The 22,371-nt window shown below is 36.1% G+C and overlaps 1 protein-coding gene across 1 annotated transcript in view; it reads left to right on the plus strand.

Annotated features, from left to right (window-relative positions):
* Nucleotides 1–22,371, plus strand: part of CPED1 (cadherin like and PC-esterase domain containing 1) — a 311,055-nt gene that overhangs the window by 76,875 nt on the left and 211,809 nt on the right. The window contains exon 5 of the mRNA XM_036247475.1: nt 4,263–4,338. Within this exon, the coding sequence (XP_036103368.1) occupies nt 4,263–4,338 (76 nt within the window). The remainder of the gene's footprint in view (nt 1–4,262; nt 4,339–22,371) is intronic.

Here is a 22,371-nt window from a genome sequence, read left to right on the forward strand (position 1 = left end):
TTCAACTTGATCTATAATTAATATTATACTGTTGCTCTTAATAATTAAATATCTCAAAATAATGATTTTTTTACTTTTAATTCTGACAATATGTAATAAAAATAATTTAGATGCAGATTATCATTGATTAGAATTGTAGAGGTACATTGGGCTGAAATCTTTTTATTTTATTAATTTTTTTAATTAAAATTTTTTTTCTTTATTGATTTTAGAGAAAGAGGAAGGGTGAGGGAGAGCGAGATAGAAACATCCATGAGAGAGAACAATGGCCACCTCCTGCATGCCCTCCACTGGGGATTGGGCCTACAACCTGGGCATGTGTCCTGACTGGAAATCAAACTGGGACCTCTTGGTGCAGGAATAGATGCTCAACCACTGAGCCACCCCAGCCAGGAGGAATTGAAGTCTTTTTAATTGCGCATTTCCTTTCTGCCAGTTTGATCTCAGAAATATCCCAGGCTACAATGTCATTATTATTTTTATATTCATTCTAATCCTTTCAAAGATAAGAAAAATTTTATGCCAAGAAAAACATCAGAACAGCTGTCTATAACACACACACACACACACACACACACACACACTCTCTCTCTCTCTCTCTCTTGTAAAACATGTAAACCCAATACAAAAAGGGTATTACAATTAGGGGGAGTATGATGTGTCAGTGTAGCTTCACTAACTGTAACAAAATCACCAATCCGGTGGGGGATGTTGATAATGGGGGAGGCTGTGCATGTGTAGGGGGGAGGGGTAATGGGTAGGTGTATGGGAAATCTCTGTACCTTCTGCTCATTGTTGTTGTGAACCTCAACTACTCCTCAAAATAAAGCCTGATAAAAAATATTTATTGCAATGGGAATAAATATTTATTGCAATGGGAAGCTGGAAAAGCTCATCATATAAAAGTTAGCTAAACCAACTAGAAACTTCTTTGATGATGTTCCACTTGATAATGCTGCAAATCTTATAAATTTTATGATGTACATAAAAGTAATAATGAAAAGCACTAGGATACAGAAGAGCATTATTAGGTTTAACAATTAAAAATTTAAAATATGTGTAATATAGCCGATTTGCCATAGCGGTGTGACTCGTAGCCCTTGCACGTGTCTATTTCTTTGCGCTCAGTTTGGTGCTCAGTTCCACGGTAAAATGGAGATGATATTTCTGGTGTCATGTGTCACCATGGTTATGTCATCTGCTGTGACTCTGTGAATTCCAAAGATATACTTTGGGGGAAAGCATGGGAAGAGGTCACTGGGTACGGGAATGGGAAAATCAGAGGCGGAGAGGGGGAGAATAGTTGCTTCCCTTGGCTTGGCTCTGATTTTTTGAAACAAGTGCTTTGTTCACCCTGAGTCAGTTCATCCTTCTGATCCAAGGTGTCAAATGAAAAGTCATCTCTATGATGAGCCACAGCAAAGGACCCTTCCACGTGAAGCCTGTGCACGCTGTGCACTGTCTTCGCAGCATCTACACAGCTTTTCCTGGCCCACGTTTGTGATCCATGTTACCAAGACTCTTCTGTTCCTTTCAGTTTGTAGCAGACTATGGGACCTGGGATGCTTTAAGCATTTGAAATGACAGCATATTTGCTCTGAGACCTTCAAGAAATGGGATAAGATTTTAAACTGGGCTTGTGTCAGTATATAGTCTTTAATATTACTTACTTAATGCTGTTTCTCTTTCTGGGTCCTTCTATTGTTAAATATTCTATTTAGTCAATAGCAACTGAGTCATTTTGTCTGCTGTGGGGGAAATATTTTAAGGGTATTGGCTTTGGAAGCATTTTGCATCTGAAAGCTGCTTTGTATGTTAATTTAAGAAAAAAAAAACCCTCAAACCTTTGGTATGAGTTTCCCATATTTTTGCAGTGCTCTGTCCCTGACCTCCAGCCTGTCTTAGGAATTCCGAATGTAAAACTTCAGGACTTTATGAAAACCCTTCTTTTTCTACAGTTAGTCTCTGAGACATCTTACTTTCAAATTTGAGAAATGGAGACATCTCTAAAATCTATCACGCATTGTACTTACAGCCTTTTCTCATTTCCCTGTGCAGTAAGAGCGTACGTAGGAGGCTCAGACTTTGGTATTGCTGTAGAATTTCAAGTGGAGTGTTTAGGAACGTTGTTGATTCACAGGGAGTTCTGCTGAGGTCTGAGCTTCATTCACATATGATCTGGCCTGAAGTTTACTCCTTACTGAGTAAATGAAGAAGAGTTAACAGGATTGCTGCAGTTGGAGAATATTTAATTGATGCACTGTGTCAAAGTGCTGTAAATGAACCATTTAAAAAAACTACAACTATGATTCAATTATTGAATTGATAAAATCTAAGAGCAGAAGTAGATCTTAAAGACCAAAGGCTCTAACTGCTTTATTTTACAAATGGAGAAAGTGAGAAAGAGAAGCCCAGTGATGGCTCAAGGGTACTATTCTTGAGTGGGAGAAGAAGGACTACAACCGTGTTCTTGGTTCCTTCACTTTTCTCCAATTGCAATTGAGTTTTTTTTTTGTTTGTTTGTTTTTTAATCTAATCATGCCAGTGGGACACAGTAGAGAACTAGAGTATTTTATTAGTTTAGAGTGAATTAATTTGAGAATAATCAATAATTGTTCAAAAATGAATCTGATGTAATGATGTATGTCAATTGTAATTAAAAATAAAAAAAAATAATTTAAAAAGATGGAAAAAATGAATCTGATATTAAAGCTAATTTACATTGTTCTCTTTCTATTGGTTTTAAAAAGGCTTTACCATATTTGGAATTATTTTTGAGATTTAGTTGATAATAGCTAGTTAACAAATCTGTAAATTCAGAAGATGACAGAATTAGCTTGTTTGTATCTTTACAAGTTAAAGTATATATGTGAATTTATGATAACATTTAGGAAGCTTTTTATCTTTATTGTTGAATGTATTACAGATGTTGTCCTATATTCCCTCACTGACCCCCTCTTCCTTGCTTGCTCCCTGCTCCTGCCTTCCCCACACGATTTTCTGTGTCCATTGATTATGCACATATGCATATAAGATCTTTGGTTTATCTCTCCCTACTCCCATCCTCTTATAAAGCTTTTTAAGAACACATTTTTGTTAAAATAGAATTTTATGATACTTGGGCTTTATATTTGGAAGCATTAATGCCCTTCGGTATGAAGTGAAAACCATCTATGAGGCTTTTTTTTTTTTTTCAGTCTTAGCACTTTTTATTTATTTATTTATTATTATTATTTTTAATTAATTTATTTTTGTTACTGATGTTTCTCCTTCCCCCCCCCATTAACACCCTCCTCCCGATACCCCCTCCCCACAGTATTGTTGTCTGTGTCCATTGGTTATGCTTATATGCCTAAGTTCTTTGGTTTATTTCTTCTCTTTACCCCCCCCCCCCACCACCACTTCCTCTGAGGTTTGTCATTCTGAACCCTACTACTATGTCTCTGGGTCTATTTTGTTCATTATATTTCACAAATAAGTGAGATTATGTGATACTTGTCTTTCTCTGACTGGCTTATTTTGCTTAGCACAATGCTTTCCAGGTCCCTCCATGTCATCTCAAAGGATATACAGTTGCATAGTAGTCCATTGTGCATATGTACCACAGCTCTTTTATCCCCTCATCTATTGATGGACACTTGGGCTGTTTCCAGATCTTAGTGATTATAAATAGTGCTGCTGTGAATATAAGGGTGCATCTATTCTTTCTGATTGGTGTTTCAGGCTTCTTAGGGTATATTCCTAGAAGTGGGATCCCTGGGTCAAATGGCAGTTTAATTTTTCGCTATCTATGAAGTTTTAAAACAGGTTTACCACTGAATTTCCACTCAATGTCTGTGATTCAAATCACTGGGGGCCTTTGGAACTTTGGACTTTAGATGACTTTGAGGTATGTATGTTTAGTACTATTTTTTGCCAAAACTAAAGTTGAAACTATGAAGTTATTTGTGTTATTCTCTTCACCATAAGGACATAGTATTTTCTTGTATTTTTAGCAAATATCATGGCTTTTATATATATTCAGGTTTTCAAAAGTATTCCCAAATAGTTTGAAGTTTTCTAAGGGTAAGGTTTTAATTTTATATTATCAAATAAACCACCTTATTATTCTGGATCTGAATGTTGACTTGCAGTTATTTGAGGGTAGGGTGTGGATGATGTGGACAGACCTTCCCATCTGTATATGCTCCAAGTTTTTGTGTTTACTTTGCTTTAGCATTTATGAATGCCCAACTCACTAGAATCATTTTCATTCCTTTTAGGTAAACATATTACCAGAAATACAACATCAGCTTTGCAGAAAGGAAGGATTATGTCAAATAGTTCGAAGATTTCCAGGTAATCTTCCGTTTGCTTCCTTATGCATAAGCACGTGAACTATGTGGGATTCCTTAGGAGACACCATTGTATAGATGCGATCTCAGATGAGCCCATTGATCTCTTTTGTCTACCAATTCCACTGTCTCAAATCTTTCAGAATCCACAAGGTTTTGCAAACGGAAAGACCTTGATAATAAGAAATACCTCTGTGACTTTAATATTCTAGTTTTGCCTTCTTTCTTTCTAGATAAATATTCCTTTTCTCCCTATATGTTTGTCTTTAGTACATTTGCTACTTTATTTTTAAAGTGATTATTATACTACTTCTTAATTATATAAAACTTTAGATTAAAATATATATATAGTTCTTCATGATTAAGTTATTCTGATCCTAATAAATGTATTTCTTCTTTCTAAAATCCTCTCAATTTGTTTGTGTGTTTAAGACAGGATACTGACTAAATTCTGTGTCTTGACAACATTAGAAATTTAGAATAAAAATTACTATCATATTTTCATAGATACCCAGAATGGGGGAAAAAATCAGATGTTATATGAGTCTTCATAGATGGAAGTACAGTCTACTTTAAAACTCATCAGTGAAAGCGTCTTCAGATTTCTTGTTTAAAACCTATTTAATATTTAATGGCTATGCCCCTAGAAAGTATTTTACTATATAATTAAATTATAGATCTACATAACTTTAATTATCTTTTAAATTAATTTTGTCCAAATGGAATCAGAAAAATAATATCTTAACCCATCACCTTTTCCCTGGGGTTTCTGCTTTCACACCAAACATTAACTACATTAGTACATCCCATTATAAGACTACAGTCTTCTACTGTTATTTACCAAGGATTAAAATAAATTGAATCAGAAATTAAACTTTTAATTTAAGATAATTGTCTAAAATAAATAATAGCTGTATAAACTTGGTTCTATAGTTACTCTTTTAAATCACAATTGTAACTGACTCCATAATTTCTAAACTTGTTTTGTTTTGTAAACATCCACTGAATAGTTTTTTTATTTTATATTAAAAAAAGTAATGTTGCAAAGAGCAAGTAAAATAATAATTTTCTTTAACACATTACTAATAAGCCTGAAAATACAGTTAAGTCAATTTGAAAAAAATTATTTACATTTTGAAGAGTGCCTAGAGATTTTTAAGTTGTTGTTGTTGCTATTTACATTCAAATGGTTGACACAAAACATTAAGTTTCTATAACATTAGAATTAACAATATAGAACCATAGAAATGAAAGCCCATTTATTGCCAGAAATGGATTACCTGTTTATAAGTTTATATTTTTCTCATAAAATTAAGTTTTTTCCTTTTTTGTTTTATATTAAATATTTTTTATTCTTAAGAACATCTGTAAATTCTAGATATATGTCCTTTCTCCACTTTGTATAGAGTGTTTTCTACTTATCTCCATGACTAAAAAGATAGTTTTATGGAATATATAGCTTTTTAAATGGAATTATTTCTCCTGTCATGTTTTCTTAGTTGTGTAGCTTTAAAATAATATATCTACAGCATTGTTTCATGATTTAAACTTTATAAATAATAACTTTTGTGGTCGACTTTTTTGTGACTATCTAGTATATAATATAAGCTCAATATTGATAAGATAAAAAACATTTTATCTGTTGTGAATACTGAATATTTAATATTGAATACATATTAGATAGTAACATGTCAGTCCCTAAACATGTACAGTAGTACAATTAAAAAGGTATGATAGTAAAACTAAGCATAATATACATAATTTAGTCATTTTATTTAAAACCAAAACGACCCATGCCATTTTAATCTGTGTTTTATTTGGAGGTAGGCAAAACACAAATTTTAAAACCAGAAATTTTAGCTCTGCCACCTATTAACTATGTGACGTACTTCAGGGTGCTGTTGGTTTTGTTTTGTTTGTTTTTATCTATAAAATGAGGATAATGAGACCATTTCATAAATTAAATTTAAAAAATAAATTACATAATATATATGTGTGTGTAATTTGATTTGAAGAATTAAAAATAGCCCTGGCCAGTTTGGCTCAGAGGTTGGAGTGTCAGCCTGCGGACCAGAGAGTCCCAGGTTCGGTTCCCACTAGAGGCACATACCAAAACATATAAATAAAAATATTGTATATTATACCTAACATAATGTTGAAAAAAATGGTGACTAGATCACCCTAGATGTGAAAAATCCATCAACAAGCCTCTCGGTGCTTAGTATTTTTTTTTCTTTCTTTTTTTATACATTTTTTTTTTTATTCTAGAGAGAGAAGAAAAGAGAGGGAGAGAGAGAGAGAGAGAGAGAGAGAGAGAGATCGATGAGAGAGAACATCAATTGGCCGCTTCCGGCATGCCCTGCAGGCTCACAACCCGGGCATGTGCCCTGACCAGTAATCGAACTGGGGACCTCTTTCTGCATGGTCTGCGCTCAACCACTGAGCCACACCAGCCGGGCGGTATTTTTTTTTCTTTTTATATGAGTGATTATCACTAAAGTTTCATGTTTCTGTCAGAAAGTGTGAAGGGTCTGAGAGTTCTTCCTGCTTCCAAGCTCACATAAGTCAGCCTGCCACAGCTTCGTGTGTGCTGTCAGGAGACGTGAGACTCCTGTGTCAGAGAAAAATGACTCTATTATTTACAGCAATAGCAGTAGTCAGACTGTCAGCATTTGCACCAGTTCACTGAATCCCAGTTCCCACAAGGCAGGGGGTAGGTGGCACCTGTATACTTAGTGGTTTGTGGTTCAAGAAAGGAGCTCCCAGCTCAGGGACTTTGAGTATTTTGTAATGGGCAGTGAACATGCCTGCCCTTTGCCCCAGAATGAGACATTATTTTTGTTAGATTGGACAAAACTTTCTCTGTGCTCTAGAGTGAGATGCCATCTCTATATTTCAAAGCTCTCTGCTATATAAATATCTTTGAAAAGGTAGTTCAGAACAAAGATCATCAGTGTCTCTGTTTACAAAATGTATGGAAATGTGAAAGATAAATTGGAAAAGTGTCTCTCAACAGCTTCAGAGATTACCTGGTAAATTCCAGCTCTGAAGCTTAATAATGTATAATTGTGAGCAATTAAAACCTAGTTGTGCTTCATTTTTCTTATCTGTAAAAATACGATGTTTGGCAATGATCAGTAGTGCTGAGATTCCATGCTTCCACTGTGCCTTTTCCCCACGCAGACATGTTGTCCCAGATTTTATCTTCAATAGTAGATAGAAACAAGAATGCTAAGAAAGGATGGACGATCGTACCGGTAAACATAGTTGGGACCCTGCAAATGTGGCAGGACAGAGTTTGAGCCAGATGTAGACAGCATGTGAGACTAACAGTCTGTTCCATTCCAAAGCAAAACAGAGTGTACCTGCCATTAGACTTGTGATTCACATTGAAAGGCACAAATCCATGGAATTTCTACTGGCTCACAACCAGATTTATTTTTATCTTGCCATTTAATGCTTTGCTTAATAAAAAAAGTTTTATAATTTTTAGTTGGCCCAAACTTGTTGCTAATGTTTTTTGTTGCTTTTTATTGTTTTGTTTTTTTAAATAAAAATGATTTCTTTTCCTTTTTATCAAAAACATGAGCATAAAAAAAATCAGAATTGTTTTATTTGGGTTGTGAGTTGTTGTTTTTGTTCTTTTTTAATGCAGGATCATCATCCAAGAAGTCAGGGTTAGGAGTGAGCCAAATTTTTGGCTATTACTCATTTTTTCCAGTAGTATTTTCTTAGCTATGAGCAGTGGCTTACACATGAAGTTTGAAATGTACCCAAAATTATAAACAAAAGGTAGCATTTGGAACATTTTAGGATGCGTGTCATTATTTTTTAGTAACATGTAAGTATATAAGAAAAAATAAAAGAATAAATAAAATTGAATACCTTTTGTTGTATCTAACAAGACTGGACTTTAAAAAAAATATGGATATTTACTACCAAATATAAAACCTATCTTTAAAATAATATAATTGAAATAATTTTTAAACATTGACCAATGATATTTATTTCACATGGCACTTACGATTGTTTTTAAAATTTTAGGTTTGAAAATTCCTACTTATCATATGATATCAGTAAAATATTGTCAGAGAATCCAATAGCTTACCTTGAATTTAAACAAAGCAACATGGAAATTGTCAATGCTTAGTACCAGTTGAGAATTTTTAGTGCTTTCATTTTTCCTCCCCTCTACTATAAATTGGTAGAATGTTTTTCTTAACACAAGAGTGTAAGAAATGAGACATTCCCAGTCCTGAAGATTAGGAACTTATCTGTCCCAGGCAATCAGGCAAACTTTCAGAGAAGGCCAGTTTGCTCCTTCGCTGGGCTCTCAGATGCGGCCCTCCTCTTTGTGTCTCCTGTGCACCCTTTCAGTCCTCTGTCTTTCCAAAGACTTCCACTTCCTGTTTCATACATGATTATGTCCTTTATGCAAAACATTTTTTCCCCAAGCAAAACTCTCATGTCTTTAGTATAACTGACTTCAGCTAGGTGATAGTAAAAAGTAAGCTGATGGAACTAATGCAGACTAAATTACACTCTTACCAGGGTCATAAGCCTCTTAGATGTATTTGCATTTTTATAAAAGAAGCTTACAAACCCAATGAATTTCAAATTGGTAGAATTTCTGGAAGTGCATTCAAATTCCCATTCAATTAATCAGCAAGCCATCCACTCCGAACGCTTACCTTATCTATCTACTTGTCTCTGTCTCTGCATAACCAGCCTAGTCCAATTCAACATTCTCTCATACCCTTTCCACTTCCTTTCGTGTTCTATGCCCACTCTGTTAGCATATCTTTGCATTTCCCTAAACACTTGGTTAACTCCAGCTTTTTTAAAAATTGATTTTAGAGAGAAAGGAAGAGAAGGAGAAAGAGAGGAAAATATTGATATGAGAGAAAAACATCAATCTGTTGCCTCCTGTAGTCACCCTGACTCAAGGTTGAACCCACAACCTAGGTGTATGCCCTGACTGGAAATCAAACCCACAACCTAAGTATGTGCCTTGATAGGAATCAAATTTCGACCTTTTGATCTATGGGACAACACTCCAACCAACTGAGTGACCAGGCCAGAACTGGAAATCCCAGCTTTGATTTTTCTCACAAAACAATAATTTTTTTAACCCCTGAGAACAATGAAACTGGGTTTTTCACTAAAACCTTAATCTCTGGAGCTGGGAGAAATTGTTAACATCTCTTCACTACTCCTTCTTACTATTATCTACTAATATCTTGATTATTCAACATACTTAATGAGAAAATTATCACCTATTTTAACATCATCCTTTCTGCTTCAAATCTATCATCATTTTTGTCAAAATGGTGTGTATACAGATGACCCTTTATCATCCAAATCTCACAGTTCTTTGAGCTCATCAAACTGCCACCTTCATTTCTCATCAGCTTCAGCCTCCCACTTCTATAGCCTTGCTCAGAAACTTGCATCACGGAGAGTTACTTTATCTTTGAAAGCTTAAACTAATTTACCACTTTATAATCACAGCCTTTCTGACATTTTCACTTCAGTGTTATTGATCCTTGAATCTCAAATGTCACTTTTGGAACTCTTAAGTCCGTTACTTTCTTCACATCTGTCGGGTATTTTTTTATCATAATTTCTTTCCTATCAAGCACGGACCACTTAGTCTGCCACTTGTATTCCCATACAAGCAACTTCAACATTCATATTTTCCTTCCACACCACCCCTTAAACCATTTATAGAAAAATATCCTATCGTATTTCTCTGCAACACACAATGAACACCGGAGAAAATCGCACACGTTTGCATTCAATTTCAAGGATATATTTCCTAGCTTGCTAAAATGGAAAAAGTCAAACTACTCCTGCAATTGTCATTCCAACCACTACCACCAACACAACTGGCCAGTGGCACCTGAAACAACCTCTCCTAATTTTCCTCGAAAATACTTATGAAAACACATATAAGAAAATGTAAGAACTACTCCTAACACTCGCATTAAAGAAGAATACAGGAGGAATTTCCAAGCATTATAAGGCTGATAGAAGTAAACTGTAGTTCTTAATTTTCTGTTCAGTTCAGTATAAGTAGAGAACACCCTCTCCTCCCTGGTTAGGGTGTATTTCAGAAGAAAAGCCAGCAGAGTGTGCTAATGGTTTGGTTGTGGTTTGTAAAAGAATGTCTCCTAGCAGTTTTAGCCAGTCATTAGTTGGGCTAGATACATTAGACCCCAGGAAATGGAACTTAATCTCTCAACAACTGTAGGTCTCAGGAAAGTCAAGTGGTTGACCAAGGACACATTTCTTCCAAATTGAGCATAATGTTATTAAAATGAGGAACATATAAAGAAGAAAATAAATATCCTGAATTCACCAACCCAGAGATAATTACTAGAAACATCTGTGTACGTATTTTATATTGCAAATCTAAACTATTATTACACCAGATGAAGTCAGCCTGATTTGGTGAGTTAGATTTACACTTTTCTCCTATTATACTTTGTAAAGCCTTCATTATAGCCAAGTCACATTGTATCTTAGTTGTATTTGTAAGTGTTTGTCTTCACTTAAGGACTGAGACTTCCTTATTTTTCACTGTTCAAACTCAGTGCATAGTCATAGTTTCTGGTATATAATAGTCACTTTAATATTTTTAAATGAAAGACTTGAGAAGGTGCTAATGGAGGGAGTTAGAGTTGTGGAAGGGGAGCCCTGCCCATCATCAGAGTGTTTTGGCAATGCTTGGATAGGTTTATCCATTTACCCATTAAAAGCTCAATATTGAGTTGGTGCTATGGGTCAGAGAAGAGAGGCAAAAGAAAATAAAAATACAGTCTTATTTCTCTAAGGTATAATTACCTATTTTGAATAATAGGGTATTTCCATCTATGAAGAACAAGAGAATTATTATTACCCATATAGAAAGCAGACTGGTAGCAATAAATTACATGATATAGTACCAACTTCTAGGTGATTACCATTGCAGCCAAGAGACATCACCTTACTGCTATCTAAAAGGACAAACTTAACACTTTTTCACATTGTGGATTGATCCTCATTCATGCAGGCTGGAGAAGGACATGTACCTCCTTAGGCAGGCTCATACTTTTATACAATTTCAACCCAAAATGCTTTAAATATTTTTATACCGTTTCCTTAGAGGAGAAGCTAAGTGTTGACTGCCAGAGCATGGAGTAGAAAGACGATGGTGAGAGTTCGCTCTCTTTACTTATCCAGGAATGTTTTACTAGTTTTTATAGATTAACTTGCTAGGCTGTTTTCATCATCTTAATGGTTCTGCATTTAGGGCAGAGAAAATAAACCCAATACTTCTTGCTGACTATTGTGCTTCAGCATTTTTTCTCTATGAATTCTGTGAAAGAAAATGAGTGTCAGAGATATAGCCAGAAAAACCTAAATCAGAAAAAAAGATCATTGATCTAGATTAGTGGATGCCAGGTGGATTATTTTTCTTTTTAAAACTCTAAATCTTAAAAAAATCTCAGAACCTCTATTTAATGAAGAAATGGAATTCTTTTGATCAATAACAGGTAGGATCCTCCCCTCTTCATTTTCTCCTTTGCCCTTTCTTTTCTTCCTCATGCTAGCCTATGGAGACAACTTCATGATATCTGCCCACACTCTAGATAAATAACTCTAGTATATAGAGAGTTTACAGCAATCAGTGGGGGGTGGGAAATGCTTTTCTTGATTCTTTCTATTTACCAAACATGAAAGTGAGCAGCAATGTTATTCTCTTTCCTTCCTGTATACTGGTTAAATCTTTGACCACTAATGAGAAGAAAGTTAATTCAAATAGAAATCAAATTTTAAAAATGACCCAACATGCATTTCTAAAATTACTTTTACCCTTCCTTTCTTTGTGGCTTAATTAAACCAGTAATATACATTCATTATAAAAAGAATAGAAAATTCAAATAAGCAAAAAGAAGGAAAAAATGTAAATTTAGTGAAATCACACAATTTTCCGTACCTTCCCTATTCATGTAAAATTTTTACACACCAGAGTAGTATACAATTCAAATGTGGCATATTTTCAGTAAAAAACTATGAAAACATTAAAAATGATGGAGATCTACATTTACTGGGATAGAAAAATATTCACACCATATGGTTGAGTTACAAAAAAACATATTTTGTATTATCATTTATTTTGCCTATTTATATACTATTTATGTAAATGTATATTAATATGTTTTTTAAATATATATTTTTATATATACATACTCATATTAATTTATTTATCACTCATGGTATCTCCATAAAGGAGATGTCAATATTATTTCTATTTTACTCAGGTGTAGCCATGTGAGGTGATTTTCCAGGATCACATGTCTGACAAATGCTATCTGCACATAGGCAGTATGACTCTGGAGCCTATTTTCTTAAACACTTCACTCTGCCAAACTCCTCAGGGTGGCATTCAAGAGCCCCCCACAGACTGAGGCAGCTGCATTTCTCCCTGGCCTTCCATTATTTCCTCAACTTAACTCTGCTCAAGCCAAGCTCGTCTCTTCACTGTCCCTTCAACAGTACACTTGATTGCCATCTTCTCTTCCTGCCTTTACTCTAATAAAACTCATTGTGATCCCATTTTGAATTAACCATAGTTGTAAGGAATCGGGGGCGCCGCCGAATAAAACAGAGAAGAGACTGGAGAGCCAATCAGCCGAATAAACAGGGATCAGGCTTTATTGGGTGCACTCCGGGCGGGTTCACAGACTCCGGGGGTCGAGTCCTAGAAGCCTCGCTCAATGTAGGGGCTTGTGTCTTTTATATCTGCCTGTTGTATCTGGAATTTGTCCCTTAGGGTTTGGCCCTGCGGGGGCCATGCATGGAGCCTCTGGAATGTGAATAGATAAGATGGGAGTTAATCTATAGGCTCGAGGCAGGCCGTTCAGGGTGGGAGACAAGGCTGAGCAAGGAGACAATGGTCGAGCACTTTGCCTGGCGCCAGTCCCCAGGCCATTGGACAATAGTGACCTCAAGTAATCATCTCTTTAAAGACCTTTTCTCCAAATACAGTCACATTCTGAGTTACTGGGGACTTTAACATGTTAATTTTGAGGGGACACAAACCAGACCATAACAGCCAGGGGTGGGTGAGGGAGGCAGGGAACTGTGATTGGCAGTTCTACCAAATCCATATGGAGGGGGTAGAACAGATCCCCAATAGAAGAAAGAGATATTATACAGATTAAGACAACAAATGTCTATTATAGCTGTTTGATAAATATTTATTGATTGGTTATGAAAAAGCCCATGAAATTTTTAGGCAGAACTAGTTCCATCCCCCGCCCCAAATCAGTTTAAAGTAAGGAAATATTTACCTTTCCTTGTCTTCTGTACCAAGAGCTCAGTACTATCCACAGACTACCCAAGTGTCCTGCTGGTCTGTATGTGGGTTTGCTGTTCTGTGCTGTGCTTTGTCCTCACTTCCTATCTGAACCCCAGGTCTCACATGTTCTCAGACCTTGTCTCTGCTCTCTTTAACTTGAGGGAGCTAGTTAAATATAATAAATTAATTAGTGTTGATATTCTTCTCTCTCTCAAATGTACATTTTCCCCCCACAGGACATACTTCAACCCAAATGAATAATTCTACTGATAAGTATTTAGACAACACTGCAGGCCAGTCAGAACCACATGGAAACTGTTGTATCCTACAAATGCAGTGGTCACTAACACAGTCTGACCTGGGAACCATAAATCTCGAAATTAGTCACAGACAAAATCAAATACAGTGATACCTCGGTTCTTGAACGCCTTGACTTTCGACCAAATCGGTATTCGACCAGGAGATTCGAGAAACTTTTGTCTTGGAATCCGAACAAATATTTGGAACTCGAACTTCCGAGATGAGCCGAGTTGAGCCGAATGGCGTTCATTCGGCCCAGCGCGCCTTGCTGGCGTCATCAGTGTGAGTGCAGAGAGAGTCACGCTTTGTGGAGAGAGTCACGCTTTACACTGAATTTAACCCTTAGACATACTGTACACTTTTATTTCTTGTTGAGACTTATGTTTTTCTACATATTATATACAAATTAGGCCAGTAAATAGGCATTTTCTGGGGCTTGGAACGAATTAATCCAGTTTCCATTATTTCCTATTGGGTTTCATTGCTTCGGTTCTCGAACAATTTGGTTCTCGACCGTCCTCCTGGAACGAATTATGTTCGAGAACCGAGGTATCACTGTAAAGGTTTTGGGGAAATGACAGCTTTGTTTCATTTCCTTGAAAATTGGAAAACATATCTTCTGTTTACTGTAACCTGTTAGCTGGAAACTACATAAGCCTTCCTTCTACTTGGCATTTCTTCAAAACTGAGAAGCAAACTTGTCAGTGTGCCTGAGATACTTCATGACTGGTCCCTGGCAACACGAGAGGGAAGGTCAGTGGTAGCCAGTAGCACTGGGATATAGGGGTGAACGTGAGCTCTAGGAGACTTTTTCTTGTCTTTGGTGGAAGCTAGACCACTCTCACCAACCCAAAGCTATCTCTTGCTCTTGTGTTGCTCAGGGCTTTATACTTTGCACATTTGGCATCATATCAGCTTGAAAGGGACAAAACGTGCATTTCTAGCAAACACTTGGTAGCTTGTTGACTTATCTGAAATTGTGCTAAAGGCTGACTAGCTGAGTTCATTCATCCCTCTGCTCTTTTGATAGGGAAAGTTTAAAAGTTGAACTGATTTGGTAAAACTTGGCATTTCTGAATTCTCATGCCATCATGGAGGTATATTTACTTATTTTACTCAGAGAGTTTGTTATCTTTTTCCAAACACTCTTACACACTAGGGACAACATTGTACAGCAAATTTATACTGTGATTCTGATTATCAGTTCTGATTTCCGCATACCATAAAGGAAGAGGTGATTCGAGTGATAGTCACCTTTGCTGTCAAACTCTTTCCAGTGCTCCCCTGCTGACTCATTTCAATGATAATGCCAAAACAACTTGTTAAAATATGAAGAACTTTAAGCAATGAAAGTGGATTACATAATAAGACCTTTTATTTGCATTGCATAATAAAAATCAGTAAACTATTTTTGTATTTTATTAATTTGGTTGTCCTATTTACCCAGTCTGCATTTATTAATCAATATTTTATTCCATCTGTTAGACACATTCCATGACACAGAATGTAGCCTGCTAAAATAAACTATACTATATTTATTTGCATTTCTTCCACAAATAGATCACTTAAACAGTGATTGTGATAGTTCCCCACTTCATTTCTTTCTGAGTCACTGTTTTTGCAACAGAAATATTAGCAGTGCCTGTGAAGTCTTGATAAGATACCTAAAAAACATATCTTGCTACAAAATAGATGACAAAGTTCTTACAGAAGTGGCCAAGCTCTACTTTTAAGTCACTGGAGGCTGTACTACTTGAGGATTACAAGAGCTAGGTCAAGAAGGGTGTGCAACAAATTCAGGTTCTAGGATTTAGCTGCTGAAATGGTGAAAATTCATCTGAAACTTAGATGCTTTTTTTTTTTTTTGTTAGAGAAGCCAGTAAGCAATTGAGAACTATACTCTAACTTTGATTAGTTTGTTTATGCATTTAAAATATCTATTAAATATGTAATGTAGAGAGAGCAGTTGGTGTTGGCTGTATACAGTGTTGAACTTGATGATCTCTCGCCCCGCCTACTTCCAGTCATAGAGATATTGAACAGCGGCAACAAAAAACTTAAAAGCGTTAAGACACAGCAAGTGTTAGTAAGCTTGTGGTGCTCAAGGCTTTGTTCATTCATTTTCATGTAAGTTCAGGGCCCTGACCTGACTTTTGATTTGCAAGTTATCATCTGTTTAGAAAATAATAGCCCACCAAAGTGATGCATTAACTGTAATGCACACAACTTAACAAAATGTATGTTACATAGCACATTATTTGTGGAAAGATGACTAACATCTTGTACTTCTCATTGTAATTATAATAATTAACAATATAACTTATTAGGCATTTAGTGTCTTCCGATCTGACACATTCTATTTAAAAATATATTGATAAAGACCCAAAATGAAAGTTGCAGCAAGCCATACAGGGAAATATATTCATTTCCCTAAATAGAATCTTAGAATCCTTCATTTGTAGTTGAAGTTGGCCACAGTACAATTAACTGAATGAATAAGGTAGCTTTGGAAGATGTTTTACTCTTTGATGATGGGTTGGGTGTGCTTCTGTATGGGAAAGAAGCATAGACTCTATTTTATAGTAAACCCCAATCAAATCTTATGATTCATTTCATGAATAACTTTTGAGACTATTTTCTTTAAACTTCTCTTAGCACCATCTAATGGTAAAATATGGAATTTCTCTTGTCTTGAATCATTTTGTTTGTTTTTTTCTTTATTGATTTTTAGAGAGAGAGGAAGGGAGAGGGAGAGAGAGATAGAAACATCGATGAGAGAGAACATCGATTGGCTGCCTCCTCGTGCTCCCCACTGGGGAATGGGCCCACAACCTGAGCATGTGCCCTGACCGGGAATCGAACCAGCAAACTCTTGATGCATGGGTCAATGCTCAACTACTGAGCCACACAGCTGGGCTTCTTGAATCATTTTAGTTAGTGACTTCATAGAGTCATAGCAGCAGTACAATCCCAGTGTTGATAGTAATTTTATAAGAAAATGTGTAGCATATTAAATGCTACTTACCCCAAAAAGGACAAAAGTGGATAATTCATCTGACTGAGAGGGCCTTTTGAAGGCCCATCTTGCCTCACCTATTTCTAAGCCTCTGTAAGAAAGTATGTACTGATAAGATTTCTAGCCCTAAGAGGTTAGAAGAAATCTCACTTTCCACCCAGTGAAGACAGAAGTGAGGAATCTTATGGTCCAGGTATCAGGAAACCAAAATTCTAGTTTCACCTAGCTACTAACTCTAGTTATATAACTCTGGGGGAAGTAAGAGTCTGTGCTTCTTTTCCAGACTTGCAAAATAGGAACAATATACTAACTATTCTTTGCTCATAGAGTTGTCATGAAAATGCTTTCTAGCCAAATATGGATTATAAATCTATAAAAGTAATATGTAAGATACTGTTTCTCTATTAATCAAGATATTCATAACTTGACTTGGAGGAAAAAATTGAGGTTTTCAATTTAACATGTTGACATAAAACTGGTACAACAATATTATTCTTGTTGGAGTCAACCTGATATGGAAAGAAATAGGCAAATATTACCTAGAATAGAGGTTGAGGTCACAGATAGTAATCAAACAGATTAGTACTAGTTTGGAGTTTGTTTTATAATTATAGTAGGGCTTCTTGACCTATGCTACAGTGTTATTTTATAGATAAGTTACCCTAAAATAATAACAAGAGGGTTAATTTTTACTTTTTATATGCCAGACAATGTGTCACACTTACATACTTATTCTTTAACCCTGTATAACCATTGATGGGCAGACACTGTTATGCCTTCTCAGATGAAGAAATGGAAGCTCTGAGAACCTCTGGGCTACACAGCTAGAAAGAAGCAGATTCACATCTCAAGTACTGTACTCACTGCTGCTATACTGTATTTCAATCCTGTCGTATACATCGAGAAAATGAGAGAGGAGCTATTTAAGAAAGCTTAATAACGGGCCTAATGAGAAATTGAACTTGTTTACCTATTTTTAATTATTTTTATTATTCTTTAATCAACTAAAATAATTCTAGTAATTTCTAATTCATTATAATACTTGAGTACAAGCAGATGTCAAGTGATGTTGCTGCAGACAGAGGACTGTTTTTGTTTTGTTTTGTTTCAGTCTGTTGATCGGGACCTCAGTAGTAGAAGGAGATGGCCGGCCATGGGCAGTCAGAGCTCAGGTCCTCAGTGCTCACTGGCACTCTGTCTTTACCTTTTTCTGTTACTCTTTTCTGATATGCCCACTCCAGATTCAGTTCCTCAAACCCTCTACGACCTTTCTAAGCAAAGTGGAAACTTTACCATGACAAATTTCACACTGTAGCCATATGCTGGGATGAGGGGGTGACTCAGATGTGGGTGGAACCACCAGCCTCAGGTCTGGACATCTGGAATAATAGTGACCACTTTGGACTGCTTGGAAGGGACAATAATTAATTGTCTTGGCATTTTGAAGTTGCTCTTCTGACCTTCATAGGAGGGTTTTAGAATTCACTGACCATGCTGCCAAACTGATTTATAAAGAACAATCTGGGGATGTGGATTAATAAATGTAAGTAGAACCAAATTATGTTTTATGGGAAATATATGATTTCTGTGAAATGATGGTTCTCAAAAATGGTTTTCAGAACAAGTAGTTGCTTTGACCTAATAGCACATTGCGGTTGGATAGAACAGGGTGCATACTAGGCCAATCTGCATATGTGGGAATCCCTTCTTGGCCACTTAACAGCCCAGTGTCCTGGGCAATATTTACCAGCTCCTAGGATTCCTGGGATGACTGGATGAGTTAATACATATAAGGTACTTGGAACAATGCCTTGCACAGAGCCAGCAACCCACAATGTTAAGTATTATGATTGTTACTTCAATAAATATTTTTATAAATAATAGTTAATAATTACTGACTATTACTTTCATCTAGTTTGGTGAGATCTCTGTTTCTCAAAATTCACTAACTTGGGAGTAAAACTAGGATATTAAAATGATCACAAAAATATTTCTTTGTCTTTATCTACACTCAATATCTTCAGGCCCCTTTATCTCAGAATCCTGCTACCAGTCACATTTGGATTATCCTAAAGCAATCTTCCCAATCCTAAAAGACCTCACATTCTCTTTTGATGAGAATAGATTTACTGACCTCTGGTTGATCTGGAAGGAAATGTCTATAACTTACCTATGCACATAATTTCAACAAACTAGCATAATGTCTTAACTGTTTTGGCATAATGACACCATAGGCTGTAATGAAATAATCAAATGTGCCCACTTATATTTTGAATCATCACGAGTGTGACAGATACAAATTTAGATTGGTATGGTTGCGTTGTAAGGAAACTACGATTCCATGGATCTCATTGCTATTGCTGATGTCTCTTTCCAAAATGGCAAACAACTCTTGCAAATGTCACAAACAAAACAAAGTACAGTGTTCCTTCACTTGACCATGAAATTGCATTTCTGCAAAATTTAGTGTATATTAAAATAGGCAAAATACTTGGAGTTTATATATGTAAAATTAATCAAGCTCTAGGCTCAAATTGTTAGCGACAGGCTTTACATCCACATTGTCATTGTCCAGTGAGACATTCAAAAGCTATGTGGGATGAGGGAGGATTTGTTGTTGTGCCCAGAGTGATATTTAACATAGTAACAACTGTTGTGGTATGTATACTGGCCAATGAGAATGGATGCCTAACTATTCAAACAGATATCGGACTTGACATCTTACTCATGTGTTCCAAATAAACACTGGCTTTATTCTACACATGGCAAAAATCTAGCACTTATGACCCTCATCCATTAAATTTCTATGGCATTCCTAATCATTGTGATGCCCTAAAATGCCCTCTTTGTCTTAGAGTGTGTATCCTATGTGCTCATGAACGCAATCCATTCATACTTGATACCATGTCCAGCACTTGCTCCACTTCTGCTCTGGTGCTCCACCACTGGTCATGCTGCCAAAGGTGCTCTGGTACTAGAGACCCACGTGGCAAAGGCCGTACTGCTGTGCTTATCATTGTGTTAAGGTGCTGTGCCCAGCCTCAGAAACACCAAGGTTCATGCAGTGCCTCTTGCTGCTGCTGCAATTGTTCTTGCTGTGTCCCATTGTATCAGTCACTGACTTGCCCACAGGCTGCAAGTCCCTTGGTGTTCTGTGAAGCCTGAATAAGTCAAAACTAAATTGATTTAGTAGTAAAATATTAGTAGTCAAAATCATTCTTATGCTATAATTTTTTTCTGTTGAATGTAATGTTATACTCTCGATCTCTCACACATAATTTGAAAAAAATATATATATATACTTTTTAATATTGTTTTAGTTTTCTACCTGAAACAAGAAGTGGAAGAGAGTCTATGGAACATAGGAACAATGTAGTAAAGCTTCCTCCTCTTTTATATCATCCTGTTATCCTTGGACTTCTCTCCAGCTACCTCTTCTTCTTTAAGGTAGACCTCTTCCTCGTAGGCCTCACGCACAGTTCTTCTGGTCAAGGCCAGATGTGATGAATTCTAAAATGAACACAGATTAGTGTCACTGTACTGGTAAATCATAACCAGAGAGCATTCCTGTCATCTATTATTGAACCTAGGGTTTGAAGAATAACAAAAAATAGGTATATATTTTTTTCTTACTGTTGTGATGGTGATGTTTAGTACTGTTAAGTTCTAACAATACCACAACTGGACCTAAAATATTTCTCTTGAACAAGGTATGGAAATAAGGTTGTATTTATCCTTAAAATAGAAAGCCATAACTATTTATATTCTTGTGTTTCAAATGTTGCAGAGGCAGAAAGTTTCCTTTAAGTCTAAATACAGAATTAAGAAAGAAAGGAGAAAGGTTACATGGCTAAGTAAACTGGTTATACCTAATTTATCTTTTTCAGTTCAGTATTTTGAAATATTTCTATTTCAAGATTCCTTCTCTCAGTCTTATGTAGTTGGTCAGTCAACAGCCAATTTTAGAAAAGATTCTGTCATTTAAAAGAAAGAACTTTAAACTATATTCATAGCAGGCTATAAAAAAGCAAAGCTACCACCCACAAAGTGATATTTAAAATTTTCCAGTTACATGATTTATTGGTAAATCTACACATGTAGATTTTGCCAAGAGCAAAATGAGCAATGTGCAGGTGTTCCCTGAGTTTTAAATTAAGGGAAATTTTACCTATTGGATAGACTTTAATAGGATATTTTGCTACTTATAAGCTTTTGAAACATTTTCAGCCATTTGTGGGTGAAAAGCCCTTAATTATACAGAATATGGCTCATGGGAAGGGTGGGGGGAGCAAACTCAAAAGAAAGAAAAGAAAGAGAAAGAAAGAAAGAAAGAAAGAAAGAAAGAAAGAAAGAAAGAAAGAAAGAAAGAAAGAAAGAAAGAAAGTCATACCAATTTTGAAATTTCTAGTCAGAAACTGTGCCCTAATGTTAATTCAAGCTTCTGGGACTAATATGTTCTGTAAATGTTTTAAGCTATTTGGTAAATAAAAGTGAGAGTTGGGGTATTGAAGAAATGCTGAGAGAAGAACAGCTTTCTCTCAGCAGTCAGTGGTGGTGGCAAGTTGGAGATTAGGTGAGCAGTTTTAAAGCATCGTGCTGAAAACCTGAATTGCAAATCATTTGATGGATAACAGTGGCCATGGACTTCTGTCACTTATCACTGTAGATCCATGAAATTGAATGAACACTCTTGAGTTCAGCTTTTCTCCTAAGGAAAACTTCATGTACTTTTTTCTCTTTAAATTAGACTTTGTTTGGCTGCCAGTGCCCGCCACCCCTTCCCTCACTGTGAAGAGCCCTAGCTGCCAACTTGGGCAGTTGGACCTGACCTCAGCCGCAGGGGACTGAGCCAGGCTGGCAAGGGACCTGGGCAAAAGCTTTGAGAGAATGGTTGAGCACTGTGTTGAATTCTGTTTGAGCACATTGTTGTGTTCAATTTGAGCACAATGTTGTGTGAAGTTTGAGCACAATGTTGTATTAAGCATATAGATAAATTAAATCGCCCCCTTCAACAACAGGTCTGACAACAAGAGCCTTGAGGAATATTTTAAATATTTAATACTTTTTTGGGTTTTGTTTGTTTGTTTGTGTTTTTTGTTTGTTTGTTTTTGTGTGTGTTCTTTATTTTAGGGAAGGCAGATTGGAGACAAAATGTTAGCAATAGAGCAATTAACCTTTTCAACACACAATGACATTTCTGCTAAATTCTGTTTTTATAACCCTCTTCTCTCTTAAGCACCACCCCTCGCTCACCAAAACACCGTCTGATACAACCTCTCTTCCTCATTGGTCTCTTTGTCCACTTTCTTCTTTCCAAGTCATTTATGTAGATTAACAAATCAATTTATCACTGTGGCCAGTTTTGCTCAGTGGTT

Source organism: Molossus molossus, unplaced genomic scaffold (genome assembly GCF_014108415.1).
Source record: "Molossus molossus isolate mMolMol1 unplaced genomic scaffold, mMolMol1.p scaffold_m16_p_7, whole genome shotgun sequence".
In the NCBI taxonomy this organism is placed as follows: domain Eukaryota; kingdom Metazoa; phylum Chordata; class Mammalia; order Chiroptera; family Molossidae; genus Molossus; species Molossus molossus.